This window comes from Triticum aestivum, chromosome 4A (genome assembly GCF_018294505.1).
Source record: "Triticum aestivum cultivar Chinese Spring chromosome 4A, IWGSC CS RefSeq v2.1, whole genome shotgun sequence".
Lineage (NCBI taxonomy): Eukaryota > Viridiplantae > Streptophyta > Magnoliopsida > Poales > Poaceae > Triticum > Triticum aestivum.
Window position 1 is genome coordinate 638,229,824 of NC_057803.1, and position 16,169 is coordinate 638,245,992.

Genomic DNA, 16,169 nt, shown 5'->3' on the forward strand with positions numbered 1-16,169 from the left:
ACTCATGTCTGTACTCAGATATTGTTGCTTCCGCTGACTCGTTTGTATTCAAGTTGATGTATTCGAGCCCTCGAGGCCCCTGGCTTGTAATATAAAGCTTGTTTTTTTTAATTTGTGTCTAGAGTTGTGTTGTGATATCTTCCCGTGAGTCCTTGATCTTGATCGTACACATTTGCGTGTATGATTAGTGTACGATTGAATCGAGGGCGTCACAAAGAGCCATGCCTTGCATTAGTGTATGGATTTCTGCTTCAAGGGCGTCATTACAATTGAACAAGAATCTGTATGCTACAAAATTAACGGTTCCGTCAATCCTCCTTAATATCATACCTGCCGACATTGGACCATCCGCCTTTGAAAAAGAACCATCAACACTTAGAGCTGCCTTGTCCACTGATGGTGCCGGCCAGGACAATGCAGTTTTTACAGCCTTTGGCAGGGAAACATTAACAGGAGCATGAAGCGTCATCTTCTCCTTGAGTATCTCCTCAGACGAGTATTTTTGTGCGTTGTCAAGGGACCTCGAGTAGCTTCTACAAAAATTCGACGGACACTCCAATTGGAACTTTTTTTTTGAATTGTTTGGATTGTTTACCACATGTTTCATGTGGTCACTCCAATTGGAACTTAATCCAACCAAATTTCAAAAAAGTTACCCGTAAAAAAAGTTCAAAAAAGGATAAACTTAATACAACCAGTTTCTTTGAAAATCGTTTTGGATCTGGCCGTCCGTGGCTCAATCCAACGGCTCGCTCGGCGTAGGCCCACCGGCATCATGTAAACCTAAACCGCACGTGGACCAGCAAGGACTGCAGGTGGGCCAGTTTGCCAACAACCGGCCCTATCGGCCGCATCTCTCCACGAGGGCGCAGCATACCTGCAGCAGGCGTCACGCCTGGAGCGTGCGTGAGCCTCCACCCACTGCTATGTCGGTCCGGCGGACATCGGGCCCACGTGTCGGCGTTAGCTTAGGATATTAGGGCGAGGGAATTGCGGTTGGGTTTGGGTTCCGAGCAATCATGTATGTGTGCGACCCTGTCGTCGGGTCGAGCTGACCAATTGGCGCCTCCATGTGACGTCCACGCTGTCCTCCCTGGCCCACCACCTTCCATGACTATCCAGATTTCCATGTTCCAGAGAGCTCACTGCTGTGCCGCGTCAAGATTACAAGTTTTGCTGAGGGCTTTTTCTCAAATGTGTACATACTTACTTCGTGCCAATGGTTTCTTCTCTCTTTTTTTCAGACAGGTTCAGGTCAAAATTTAGAGAGTTTATTACTAGTTGTGACTCATTCATTGTGTACTGCGTTTAGAATATTAAAATAGTGATCTAATATAAGAACGTTTAGAATATTAAAATAGTGATCTAAACGCTTTTATATTAGTTTACAACGGGAGTACAAGATTGGACTTGGCGTAGTTCTATAGCACAAAGTAGACACAAAATCATCTCGCAGAAAAAACGTAGACACAAATTTGAGAAGTTGGAAAACTCAAAATAAATCATGAGAGGGACGATCTAGACTGCCACGGTGACTTATGGTCAAAAAACATTATCAGGTCCTCGCGGGTTCCATTGTCGGATGATTAATGTCAATTTGAAAAAAAAAAGAGGGAAGGACGTCCCTGCAAGGCCACTTGGAGATGCAGGGTTCGGCCGAACTCTGGCATTAGACGTCGTGCCTAGATGTCGTGTTGCCATGACGGCTTGTTCCTCGATGTGTTATCATGCCTCGAATTTTCTTACAGTTGACAACAATGTATGGGCCTCATGTTTACTATGCCGGTCTCATCGTCAGATAAATAGTTGCACGACACCTTTGAGACATTTGGCATGTCTGAACTGCAATCCATATTTTCCATGCATCGTTCCAAACCAATGAAAACTCACCATCGTGTACAAAGCGAAGGTGAGTTTTTCTTTGTTTGTGCTGTGAGCCCGTGAATTTATAAAAATTGTTGCGACAACGTCAAGAAAGTACGATGAGCCGATAATTTTAGCAGTGAATCAAACACTAGCTATGCGTTGTAAATTCGGTGAAGTAAGGGAAACTGGGAATTCACTTTATGCTGCAACTATTTTGCTATTTGGAATTGTATTTTTTTTTTCAAATTTTCATGGGATCCGCAAGGCAAGTCTCCCTCACTTGCAAGCCACTGCAACTTTTTCAAATCCACCCCTCTACAAAGGCAAGCTTCACTCTTCCCCCGCCTTCGTCGCCACTTCAATTCTTCAACGCCTCCAGTCGGCCCCCAGCGACGCGATCGCCCAAATCCCGCCGGCCCGATGCCCGCCGCCGTGGCCGCCGCGGCGGCGGTCGCAGCCTCGGGCGGCGCGCTCCTAGTATACCTGCTCATCACCACCTGCCGGCCGCCGGGCGCCGAGGGGCCGGCGTCGGCGGAGGAGGAGGCGTCGCGGCCGGAGGACGGCGAGGGTCCCTGGCCGCACAGCCCTCCCGTATCGTGCTGCGAGGCCGCGTCGGTGGCCGCGCGCACGGCGCGCCGGGCGTGGGAGCTCACCGTCGGCCGGTGGGGCCTCCACGGCCTCGCCTTCGGGATCAAGCGCCACATGAAGCGCCAGGTCAGTGTGAAAGCTTTTTTGTCCCCTTCTTCCTCTTGCTTCCGTAGCCAGTCTCTGCGTGGCAGCACTACGCTTGTGCTCCGTGTCTCTGTTCGTGCGCCTGCTTGCTCTGCTTTTGTGCTTAACTAAAAGAAGGGATCTTTTGTACCAATGGCTGAAGGTAAGTAGTTGATCATGAAGTTCTAAGGCTAATACTGCGTGGTTAATCCCACAGGGCGAGACGGGGTGCTAAGATTGGCTCAACTGTTCGGCAAGTTGCTTTTCAGCAGATTGTTCTAGTAGACAAATTCAGTAGTGTTTTTGCCTTTTCATTCTGTGTGTGCTGAAAATTTTGCTGCGAAGGCAAGATTTCTGACCAGTCTAAAATTTGACTTGAGTTGACTTGCAAGGAAGGTTTGAACTTACTGTTTCCCATCCCGAGAAACCAATGCTTTCATTTTGGTCAATATCTTGAATTGGTTCACCTACTGGAGTGGATTAGGATCCTGGTAATTTCCGGTCATTTTTGTTTGAGGGATCTGTGTCCGATCACAGTGAGTGCTTACTTGGGCTTCAGTTAAGATCGTTTCGGTTAGCATTGTTAATTTTCATGAATCTGTCAGATCAGTTTCATCAGTTTTCCTAGTGTCATTACTTGTACAGAGAATGGTATCAAGGGCCAACACTAAATGGTGGTTCTGTACGGAAGAATCAGAAGTTACAGATATTAACAAGAGACGCTTCTAATTGTATTTTCACAACATCTTCAATCAGCATAAGTTTACCATTTTCTTTTGATTACATGAAGTGTGGCCACATACGCCAAGTATTACCGTCATGCTTCTGTATTGCGCTCTTGAAAACATTGTGTATGCAATGGACGAAACATGTGGTGATTATTGTTTTATTCTTTTCATGTGCTCCAGGGTAATTTGCAGCATGAGTATAGTGGAAGTGACTGCCTTCAACTAAAAGGTCACGATGCACATACTGAAGTAGCTTATCTTCTTGACCACCTGAAGCTTTGCATGTTCTACTCAAAGAATAGGTTTTCTGAATTTCTGAAGTTTGGTGGGTACAGTCAAGAAGACGTTCTCATCCACAAGTCTAGGGCGAGGGTGAGTAAGTATCACTATATTCTTCTTATCTCGTGCTTTATGGTACTCTGCTTATTCTGTATTTCTGTGCAATGCCCCCCATATTTTGACTCATTCTTGACTCCTCACTTCATGCAGCTTATGCAGCCTTCCTTCGTACTTGTGCGTGACCAAAAAGCCAAGTGTTTTCTTCTTTTCATCCGCGGTGCTATCAGTCCTAAGGAGCGCCTGACAGCAGCAAGTTCTGTTGAAGTTCCTTTCCACCATATAGTTCTGAATGAAGGACAGATTGACAACGTAATTTTAGGGTATGCACATTGTGGAATGCTTGCTGCAGCTCGTTGGATCGCTAACCTTGCCATGCCCCCTCTTCGCAATGCAGTACGAGAATTTCCTGACTACCAAATAAAGGTATTTTTTGTCAAGTTCTTATTTTATTTACCTTCCTGATGAATTTATTGATGTGTGAGTAGCTATTGGAGGTTGATGCATAGTAAGGAGAATTAAGTTTATAAGCTTGTCTATACTGTGAGACTCCGTGTAAAGTTTACTGATTTGACCATGTGCTATGAAGTACAATAGAACCGATAAGCCTTGATCTGGCAGTAAGCTGCTTGATATTTATACCATTTCAATTTCAGCATTTATTGTTGAACTATTGAAGTCAGAGTCTACTTCTTGTCTGGTAGCACTGCTCTACACAGCTACAGTTTATATGATCTATGCTGTATGTGATATGCATTTTAGTGTTGATATTCTTTTAGTAGAACTTGGTGTACATATACATTGATGTGTGCCTCCTAGGCTGGTTCATCCAGTGCTGCTAGTTTTACTCCTGTGCAGAAAACCAGAAAGAATAAGGTTTTGTTTGAATTAATATGACTGGAACAATTTAACAGCACGTATAAAATTCCTCTGCCTCTAGCACAGCATTTTACATGTCTGAATGATCCAATCCAATACATGATGTACCTTGTGCGCTAGGTCATTGGACACTCAATGGGAGCAGGCATTGGAGCAATTCTGACATATATTCTTCGTGAGCATCATGATTTTACATCATGCACATGTCTGGCCTTTGGTCCTGGTAAGTGCTTCGACATGCTTTCTATCTTGTTGAACACATGATACATATATTTTTGCTTATCGTTGCAATCACAGTTGTCTGAGCATTTCGGATCCTGTTTGCCTTTAAGATAATCAGATGTTTCCTTTGATTTTGCGTATGCCAAGTTGTAACTTTTAGCCCTTTTGATTCTTCTTAAATGGTGATCAAGTTGGTACTTGGTAGTCACATAAACTTTTCCTCCATGCTACCTGTTAGGCAGAAAAATCTTTCAAGAAAATAACATTACTTCACTGTGACATAGCAGATATAAGAAAGATATCTTTATGCCTTTGAGCAATTTAATGGTTGATCACAAATTTTAGTTCAATCGCATTTGACTTGTGAGATTATTCTATCATCGGTACTGAGAATTGATAGCAGTATATTGTGTTTGTAAAGAAACAATACCATAACTCTGAAGTACCTTTTGTTGCTACTTAGCTGCCTGTATGACATGGGAGCTGGCGGAATCAGGCAAAGATTTCATCACTTCTCTTGTCAACAGAGATGATGTGGTGCCAGCACTTTCGAAAGTTGCTATGGAGAGCTTGCGATCTGAGGTATTCTGATGGTCACTGTCCTTTACAGCAACATAGTAAAAAAAAACTATAAACTGGACCTTCACAGTGTGAAGTTCTTTTGCAGTTGACATGAAAACACTAAAGTGCTCGGCAAGTAATACATTATTATCCCGTATATACTGCATAGGTTTCAAAATATTGGATGCAATTTTGGACTTTGACCATATAATTATTGTGCATTATTTTGTTATATTTCGAAAATTCAAAATCATTAGAACGTGCTTTTGGATATGATTCCGAGCTTGTCATTTCTTTTAACATGGCACACATATTGTTGGACCAACTGTTAGTCAAATCATAGATTTAGACGGACAAATATTCCTTATATCTTATTACGGAGCTTTCCTTTTTCCTTAAAATTGTAAATCGTACCTATTGATATTCTGACACGAAATCGTGAAAGCGATGATGCTTATTTTATGAATAATGACATCAGATTCCCCCCAAAAGATTATGTGACGACTGAATTGCTGCTTGTCTTACTACTGCAGGTAATGGTATCATCGAAGCTGGATGATCTGCAGGATCAAGATCACCTTAGTTTATTCGCGAAAATAAGTCAGCGTATAGCTTTTGCGAAGTCTCACATGCTGTCCATCTCTCATTCAACGGGAAAGACTGGAGATCCCAACTCTAGCATTTCTGAGGTAACGAAAAATGCTGCCGTTTCTAGATGTGAAGTTTACTGTCGGAACTTAATAACAATCCAATGATATTTCCACGACGTAAATTTGGAGAGGAAAAACCTCTCAAGCAACGTTGGTAGTGCAGCAGTTTGATAAACCAGTGGCCATTATACTACTAACAGTCGGGATCCATCCACTGGTTCGTTCTGGTATCCAGTCACAATCAGCACCAATGTCACTAGCAAAAGTGGGTCTGAAATCCTGCTGTTATTTATTTAGCAGTTGGTGCAATTAGTGCCAATGCTTATCCTTTCGGTGACGATGCAAGCTTTACCAATACGTGTTCATTGCTCAATAAAACAATGTGCCAGCATCACCATGCACATTTCTGGTCCTGTCTGAGTAACATCCGGATTCAGGAGCCCCTGCTTCCCTAAGGTTAAACTAGCCAAGGGCACCTACAAGGCTAAAAAACTCACAATTTTGCTTATATTAATCAGTTGATGCTGGTGTGTACATAGAGAATATAGGTTCTTTTTCTTTACAGTTTGCTCCTTCTGTCATGCAGCCCTTACTGAAAGAAGCAGTAGAAATCACACACTCTGAAGAAAATGGGCTGAAGATTAACTGTATCCATGAAGCATATTTCGTGGCAAATCCAGAACATGACCTTTCAGTTGTATCTGTCGACGCTTCTGAAGAACGGGTCATACTAGTTAACAATGATGATGATGTCAGTGTCGAGGCTGCTGCTGGGTCAGCAGTATCTGCATCACAAGGGGATGTTGAAAGCAACGCAACATTGGACACCGAGCAAGCGGCGTCGACAGCAAAGGAAGAAGCGTCCCAGAATCTGAACGGTAGCGGTAAAGAAAAACAGAAAGAATCACCGTCCGCCCCTGCACTGCGCCAACTTTTCCCTCCCGGAAGAATTATTCATATGGTCGCGCAGCCCTCACCGGACCGGAATCCTGGAGAAGGCACCAGCAGCAAGGAGGCCATCAGTATATATGAAACGCCAAGAGAATTGTATGGCAGAATAAGGCTCGCGCCAAATATGATAGACGAGCATTACATGCCTAGTTACATAAGTACAATGGAGTTATTGTTGGAACAGCTTCAGAGCGATAACATTGTAAGTACAGCACCAGATGATTCGTGAAACTGTTGTAGAACTCAGTCATGGTTATATCCAATTCTTTTATATCAATGGAAATATGGTCTCGATGAGCATTGCTACTTCCTCTCTTTTTTCAACTATATAAAATTAGCCTGTGAAAGTTGAGCCTCCTCATGCATGCGTGCACCTGCGAATCCATGATGGGGCAAAGCCTTGTCGCCTCTAGGCTCCGCTGGCAAGCCTGTGGATTCGTTTCCCCTCTGTTCGCCACGGCGGGTGACGGGGAGGGGAATCCCGGGGGTCTCGGCTGCTAATAGTTTAGGTTAAGGTTTTTTAATTCTCGCAGGGGTGGAGCTTCATTTTCGAGTTGGTCTTTCAGGCTCCGAATTAGAGCAATGCGTATATGACATATCCACAGCAAGGAATGGCTCTTCATCATTTTCGTGTTGATTCTATGCTCTAAACAGAATTATATACTTCCATCACAGCTCCTTTTTAATTCGAAGAGAACATAAGTGGTTTGATTCCATGCTCTAAACAGAATTCTATGCTTCCATCACAGCTCTTTTTCAATTCAAAGAGAACATGAGAGAAACTAGATTCAAGGTTCATTCATTAGTCATCACAGAGAACCATCGGCCCCCAGCCTTGCTTCCTATGAAAGAAATTCAGTTTGCGGAACTTTCACTGTAGTTGTCACTTTATGGGAGTAAAAAAAAGCTCAACTCAGCAGATTTGTACTATATTCACTCCACTGAATCACATAAACCGAAGTAAAAAATCATCATTCACAGTGCATACACAGTTTTGTGTTCAGGTACAATTTAAAAGCTTTTTGGCTAGATTATGTGTAACATAACTGCATATCAAAAAGCCATATTCTCTAGCTGAAAGCAAATGTTCAAGGAACAGCCATAGTTTGCCGGATTGTCTACTACCCTGTTACAGTTTCTATTAGCAAAATGAACCTATAATAAGCATCAAAGTTTTGCTTCAGGAGCACCTTCAGTTTAGCCATGACATAATTGACATTGCACACTGATAATCGATCAGTACCATCCCTCTCAATCCCTTGTGCTTGCATAGGAATAAATTGCATAAAACTACCGATATTAAGGTTAGGGTCCAAAAACTACATATTATTATTTTGTCACAAAAACCTATCACCAGTTTGGTATATCATTTTAGAACCCAATCGGAAATAAAACCTTTCGCCGAGAGGAGGCGGTCGGTATAGGGGTCACCTGGGCGATAGCAAAGACTTTTCTGAGTGGACCACTCAGAAAACATAACTTTGGCCGAGAGGCTGCTCTTGGTAGACGTGGCACCTGACACATTGCCCATGTCTTTGCTGAGAGCAGCCACACTAGGCAAAAACTTTATTGGATTTAATTTATGCAATGAAAATAATCACGAATGACTCAATGACAGGTGGGGCCTGTGGGCCCATCTGCAGGTCGACGTGGGCCAGGACTGGATAACGTAGCTGCTTACTAGACATGGAGACAGCTGTCACTGACATGTGGGCCATCTTTTACGATGTGAAATTTATGCTGAGATCATTACCATGGTGCTTGGGAAAAGTCAACCCAGACGTCTCAAGTGCAAACGGACGTAACACGTGGCAGCTTATTGCTGTGTGTCGACTGTATGGCTCTCGGCATATATGTTCTTTGCCGAGTTTCGACAAAGCAATCTCTCTTGCCGTGTTCTGCAGTTTGCAGACAAACGCAATCGGCGTATATCTGTTTGCCGAGTGCTGTGGTTTGGCACTTGCCGTGGTAATTTTTCGTGTTTTGACCCTTTTCTGAAACCTATTCGAGATTTGACCTTAGTTTAAATTTTTTTCGAGATCTGACCCTTTTGCTACCGCCAGAGTCCATGATGGTAGGGTCTAACAGCCTACCGCCAGAGACTTTGGCAGTACGAAACATCGCTACCGCCAACCGGGCTGGCGGTAGCCTGTACAACCCTACCGTCAAGGTGCTTGGCGGTAGGCACGAGCACGCACTGTGTTCAATACTTAGAAGTTTTTTGGCGGTAGGGCATGCAACCCTACCGCCAGGGACCTTGGCGGTAGGCTGTTATACCCTACCGCCATGGTCTCTGGCGGTAGCAAAAGGATCAGATCTAAAAAAAATCAAATTAGGGTCAAATCTCGAATAGGTTTTAGAAAAGGGTCAAAACACGAAATTTAGTCACTTGCCGTAGAGCCAAACACTCGGCATACAGTGCAATTCCATAGTGCTGCATATCCTTATAACATGTTCATGGAATAGCCATAAGTTGCCGGATTGTGTTGCTACCCTGTTAGTACAATTTCTATTAGCAAAAATAAACCTACAAGCATCAAAGTTTTGCTTTCAGGAGCACCTTCAGTTCATCCCTCCCAATCCCTTGTGCTAGCATAGGAGTAAATAGCATAACATTACCGGTATTACGGTCAGGGTTCCGAAAGACTACCTATTCTTATTTTGTCCTACCACCTTTTTGGCATATCGTTTCAGAAAACACTGATGACCATTTGCTTAAAAACTAACCCGGATTATGACACGGCGGGCCCACCCGTCAGGGCTGACCTGGTAAAAAACGCCACATGTTGACTCCTCTCTCTCTCTCTCTTGGCATTATGTCAAACACATCTTGTGCATCGGCAAGAACGCCGCCACCGCACCCTTCCATGGCGGCAACACCCGGCGGTGGGAGCAGGAACTGGAACACCACCACCCGGCTGCTGGGGTTGATCGCGAACGCGCTCCTCGACGGTCGCTCCGAAAGCTCACCCTGCCTTTACCCCAGCAGGCCAGCTGCAGCACAACACACGCACTAGCACACACAACATCACTCGGACGCACTACCTCCGCGGCGTCCACCTTCGTGGCAGCGCATTGGGTACGACGAGTCGTTGTGGCACCTACGGGCATTTGGACGGCAGCGGGCGGTGATGCTCCCCCCAGCATCCACAAAGCTGCAATCCCCACAGGGGTTTTAACTCGAGGCTTCGGTGATGAACAAGTTTCTTCAAGAGTGGGTTATCTATGAGAAATTGTGTTTAAGTGGCTGCTTATGATCCCACATTCGCGTTGTGCCGTTCCTTGTCAACCAGATGGTCCATCTTCTAATTAAATTTTTCAATTTTTCACTGTTTGGAGGTTTTGAGTGGACACTTTGCCAGAATGAAAATCGTACTATCTGCGAAACGCATAAACAGCTAAAGACACATTTAGAAATTAGACCAGGGAAACACTACTAAGCAATCCCCACACGCCTCGTGCACTAAGGATAGGTGTTTTAGCTGACCACCAAGGTATGCCACCCCGTTTTAACCCCCCGACTTTTAGATTGCCACGTTCCCGAAATCCCCCTAATCGCTCGCTAGTTTCCTCTCTCCGGAATTAATCTTGCCCCTTGTTTCTCATCATTGAGCAAGCGATACTGTACCGCCACTATTCTATTCGCCAGCAGCGCCTTGATTCGGACCCTTGCGCCCTAGCTCGTTCTTCCAACCCACATCACTGCCAATCTCACCAACCACCGATTCCGCCCCTGTTCTCCGAGCTCGTTTAACTCAAAAAATTATTGCATGGGGCGACCCCCCCCCCCCCCCCCTCTCTCAATCCCTCAATCTCTCTCCCTCTCTCTCTCTGTTAGGAAAGGAGATGATGATCAAAGCGGTGACCCAGACCATACCCACATATATAGTGGGTGTTTTCATGCCTCTGATCTCAGTTTGTGATGACTTGAACATAATGGTTCGGAACTTGTGGTGGGGCGAGTTAGAAGGAATGAGGAAGACACATTGGCAGTCCTAGCCGAATATTTTGAAGCGCAAAATGAAGGTTGTCTTGGCCTTCGGAGACTTCAAGGTGTTTAATCAATCGCCGCTCGCTCGGCAGGCTTGACGCCTCCTAACTAAAACTGATAGCTTTATGTGCGTGGGTGTTGAAAGCTCGGTACTATCCGGAGGGGTGCCTCAAAGATATGGTTTTCTCCGGCAATGCTTCTGTAACTTGGCAAGGCATCCAACACGGTCTTGAACTTGTGAAGAAAGGGCCGATTGTCAAGTTGGCAACACCAAAAATATTCGCATCTCGCAAGATAGATGGCTTTTGAGGAAGCATGATTGGAAGCCCATCACATCACATGGTACCTGCGGACTGCGTGGTGGACTATCTGTACGAGCGTGGTTCTAGGCGGATGGACCCCCTACGATGACACTTTTCTGGTTGACTTCGACGCCATCACCGTACCTGGACGTCGCTGCATGTCCTCGATGATATCCTCGTATATATGGGCTCTAGAAAAGAATGACATGTGTACCATTCGATCGGCCTACAGCCTAACCATGGATGAGCTCGGGGCGTCCATCGATATGTGCTACGAGCAGAGCACTGGATGGTCGTCGCGCCACTTGGATGACCATATGAGGTGCCCTGCCCCCCTAAGGTATGCGTCTTGGCATGGCGGCTCGTGACTAATTATCTGGCCACTTGGTCTAACAAAATTTCTTGCCATTTGTAGCCCATTAATATTTCCCCCCTGTGTGGAATGGAATGAGGCTAACTTCCATGCTACATTTAGGTGCCCTTGAGCGGTGGACTTGTGGCATGCGATTACGAAGGATTGGTCACTGCTAGACGTCAGTGTGTTCCCAACACAAGGCCGAAATGGTTGTTTGAGGTTCTGGAGCCGCTCTTGGACATTTAGCGTATGGTGCATTGGTGCTGATCATCACCATATGGCGCTCATGGCATGTCACGAACGAGATTACACAAGATAAGGAAGCCCCCACCCCCGACTGAGGTCTCACACCGCTACATCACGTCGCTCATGTCTGATCAATCGACCCCCCCCCCCCCTCCCCCAACCCCCAACCCCCACAGAAAAAACTGTATTCACTCGGAATGTCTTTGCACATGACCTTTTAGGTCCGACCCGCACACAACACCGTGATCCCGCGTCTCATTTCAAGTAGTACTTTGATCCACGGTGGTTAACTAGCGTCGGCCAAGTATCGTGAAAGAATCATCGGTCGCCTAGCAAGGAGACACATCAGTGAGCCTTAATGCTGAGGGTGGGCATAAAAACCGACGAATTAAAGGCCAAACCGACATCGAACCTGAAAAGAACAATTTTTTTGATACTTGTATAAAAATTCGATTTTCATCTCTGCTACGGCCAGTTCGAATTTAGCATGGTTAACCAAAAAGAAACGGAAACCGAATATACATCAGGACACAACGTACGACCGAACGAGCTTCTTCCGCGCTAGTTAGCGTGGATGAGGTCCAGTGTGTGCTATATATGCAGCAGATTATTGGTCAGCACGTGCATCAAGCTATATTTACCAGGTCAAAGCTGAGACCGTCCGTTGACACGATGACGTGGCTTCTCTCCTCTCCGTACGTTCGCCTTCCCGTGCATGCAACGGCCTCACGCTCTATAACAACAGCACGGTCGAATGATCGACGGGACAAGACAACAGTCGATCACGATCACATGGCGTCCGCTTCAACCCGTCACCTCCTCCTCATCGCCGTCGTTCTCGCCGTGTCGCACTCCGCCCGGGCCAACCCCCCGGTCACCATCGGGCAGGCGTGCAAGCTGTACGCGAAGCATGCGGTGTCCTGCACGGACGCCCTAGCGAAGGCCCCGGGGATGCCGGTGGTGCCCATGCCCCTGCCGGTGCTGGCGGAACTGGCGGTGACCCATGCGGCGGCGAGCGGCGCCGCGGCGCTGGCGTTCATCAAGAGGATGGAGATGCTCGCCGGCGGGACGATGCCGCTGGACTGCGTGGAGAAGTGCGTGGAGAAGTTCCAGACGGCGGTGGCGGCGCTGCAGAAGAACAGGGCGGCGATCATCGAGCACAGGGACGTGGCCCGCGTGAAGAGGTGGGTGAGGGCGGCGAGGGCGGACGGCGAGACGTGCATGGACGGGTGCCACATGAAGGAGGGCGGCGCCGACCCCACCATCATCCGCAAGATCACCGACCTCGGCAAGCTCTGCTCCCTCGCGCTCACTCTCGCCGATGCCGCCGCAACCCATGGCTAATAATCTTTGCGCCTTGCTTTACCTTAATTTATCTCTCACGTGCTTATGTTTGTACTACAGTGCACTGTTGAATTTGTATTTTGTAATTCTAAGCATACTTAGCTAAGTTGTGCGCAGCCACATTGGCTTTCCGGTTACAGTACATAAATTGGACTTATCCAATCATTCCTGCTAGGATGAAACATCCCCCATAGCTAGAATTTGTAAATCCAGACTGCTGAGGCTCCTATATATCTTGATCTGAACAAGCATCAATCATGCCAACCGCGTCTGATTCAACTTGAATTGAGTGAAAACTCGTCTCATTTGCTGCATCAAACCATGCTTTATAGCCAAAGTCTACGCTGTATGAGCATCCAAAACATGGGGGAGTAGCGAGCATGAGCCAGCGAGGAATACACCATGGCTGTCTCTGTCTCTCTGATAACAACGCCTGTAGAGCCATCCCCTATCTGGACATGAAAAGGAGCGTCAACGTTAACTTTGACAGATCCCGCAGCCGGTTTCATTCACCGAACACCCACACGGTTAACTGGGTCATTTCTTGTTTTTAAACTTGTCTAATAGTTCAAACGGATTGCTCTCACGGACATCGCACATTTAGCCACAGGGGAGATTTGGCCATGGTGTGTCTGCTGGCGCCGCATCCACCAAAGGTACCAACATGTCGTCGCAATTCCTTCCTTCTGGCCAACCGTGGGTAAATTTGGTAACTAAGCGTTAGGCATTCGCAGTAGATGTTCTAATACAACGGATCTTGATCTCTCCTGTGTCACTGCATCCGCAATTAGCTGGGAGAGTCCCATTTGATTCCACAGTTCGGTTGCTCTTCCACACCTGAACAGCAGATGCAGAACACTTTTAGGAGATTCCTGAACCATTTGTTTCATTTTCTGATTTTTTACGTTTTTTTTCCTTTTCGTGTTTCTTTTTCTCTTTTCTTTATTACTTTTTACATTTCTTTATTTTTCAAGTTTATTTTTTTTGAAAAAATATCATTAATTTAAAAGGGTTTGCATTTTGTTTAAAACTTTAAAAAATTCATTTTTTTCACATTTTGTTCACAAATTCAAAAAATGACCACTTTTTCGAATACCTTTCAGGAATTTAAATAATGTTCACACTTTTAGAAAATTGTGAAGAAGTTAAAAACCTGTTCTTGTTTTCAATTTTTGTTCACCAATTCAAAAAATGTTCGTGATTTCTAAAACATGTTGGAAAATTGGAAAAAATGTTCCGCCTTTTCAAAATTGACTGCAGTTTCAAAAATTGTTCATAGATGTAAAACATGTTCGTATTTTCAAATTGTTTTTCACTTGTTTAAAAAAATTCCGTGCTTGCAAAATTTGTCCTGGATACCATATTGTTCTCGGTTTCAATTTTTCTTCACACATATCAGAAAATGATTGTGTTTTAAAAATTTGCTCGTGAATTAGAAATTGTTCTCGATTTCAAAAAAATGTTCTCAAAATTCAGAAATTGTTCACCCCTTTCTAGAAAGTTGAAAGTTGAAAAACAATTCTAATTGGTCAAAAAATTGTTGGATTTTCAAACATTATTATTTTCAAAAAAGTTATTCACATTTTCCAAAAAAATTAAAAAATAAGTTCACAGATTCTGCGTTGCAGTTAGTTCTTAACCATGTGCACTCCTCAATTTTATCTAACATTTGTTGGCTGCACTGGTAATAGCCCAGCTCTGTTATGCAGAAAAATGAAAAATTTGAGATATGATCTCAAGAGATGGAGCAAAAATATCTCGCGCCTCTCAATCCTCATTCAAAATTCTAACTGGGATCTTAATGAAGTGGATGGGCTCGAAAATAAGCGACCGCTTACTTTGCCTGAAACAAATTTTCGGCTGATTGTTAAAGCCCACCTGATCAAACTTCTACAGTATCAAAACCAGTACTTGCGGAAAAGATGTACGATCAGATACATCAGATTTGGCAAAGAGAATACAAAGCTTTTCATGCCATAGATATCGAGCGCTACAGGTACCTACTAGAAGTCTGAAGTTCAGTCGCATTTTGTGATCTTTTGGCGAAGTGTGATTCGTAGCAGGGCGAACGGGCATGCTTGGGACCGGCCCAATGCGTCAAATAGGAACTCCCAGCGTGGAACTGAAGGGTCTTTTCCATTTCTATTTTATATATACCCTTTGTCTTTTCGATATCGTTGTGCTCTGTTTCTAGACTGCTTTGCAATTTGTTTGTTTTATTGTTATTGTCTAACTTATGTGTTCTATTTAAAAAAGTGCCTCTGTTTACGAGTTAGAGTAGCCATCTAACCAACTCTTGATTTCAGAAGCAAATACAATGCTACAACAAGTGGTCCAATGATGTATTCCATAGAATGTAATCATGTAACAAGGGCTTATTGCCAAGATGATATGTGCATGAGCACTCATCTAGAATGGTTGAACATGAGTGGTTCAACATTCTCATGAAGTACATGAATAAAAAATATCAATCCATTGGAAGGAAGGTAAGAAGAGCCGAGTGCATAAGGGTTTTCAAAAATCAAAAGGAGGTGCTTAAACTTGTCTTGAAGGATGTGGATTTCATTGGTCTAACTGCGAATTTGTGGACTAGCAATCAGACCATATCTTACATGTTTGTGGTTGCATGCTATAAAGATGCGTTGGAGGATGCAAGCTTGTGTGCTTGCTTTCATAGAGCTGGATCCTACTTACTCTGGACATGTGATGGCCAATGTTATCCATCTCTGTGTGTGACTGAATAGAAGATAGAGAACAGGATTATATCCAACATACTTGATGATGCTTCAAACAATCATGGTGCGGTCAACAGTTTGATGGCGAAGTTTGTCATCCGAAGAGGTATGGACATGACACATGTGTGTTGTTTTAAGTTGAATGTGTATTGTTTTTCTTGCATGCATACTGTTTTTACTTGAATGTTCGGTACTTTTACTTATATGCATGTTGTTTTTACTTGAATCTGCATTTTTTTATTTGCATGCATAACTTTTTTACTCATATGTGAGCTATTTTTGTATAGTTACA

At 44.5% G+C, this 16,169-nt stretch overlaps 2 protein-coding genes across 2 annotated transcripts; both read left to right on the forward strand.

Moving 5' to 3' along the window:
- Positions 1 to 2,206: 2,206 nt before the first annotated feature.
- LOC123087824 (uncharacterized) lies at positions 2,207 to 7,204 on the forward strand. Its single transcript, XM_044509935.1, has 7 exons — positions 2,207 to 2,580; positions 3,486 to 3,677; positions 3,795 to 4,067; positions 4,641 to 4,743; positions 5,206 to 5,324; positions 5,837 to 5,992; positions 6,540 to 7,204. The coding sequence occupies exons 1-7, from the start codon at positions 2,287 to 2,289 to the stop codon at positions 7,131 to 7,133; spliced, it is 1,731 nt and encodes a 576-aa protein (XP_044365870.1). The 5' UTR covers positions 2,207 to 2,286; the 3' UTR covers positions 7,134 to 7,204.
- A 5,372-nt stretch (positions 7,205 to 12,576) lies between these two features.
- On the forward strand, positions 12,577 to 13,406 carry LOC123082811 (pectinesterase inhibitor 10). Its single transcript, XM_044505051.1, has one exon. The coding sequence runs from the start codon at positions 12,591 to 12,593 to the stop codon at positions 13,140 to 13,142; it is 552 nt and encodes a 183-aa protein (XP_044360986.1). The 5' UTR covers positions 12,577 to 12,590; the 3' UTR covers positions 13,143 to 13,406.
- Positions 13,407 to 16,169: the final 2,763 nt, after the last annotated feature.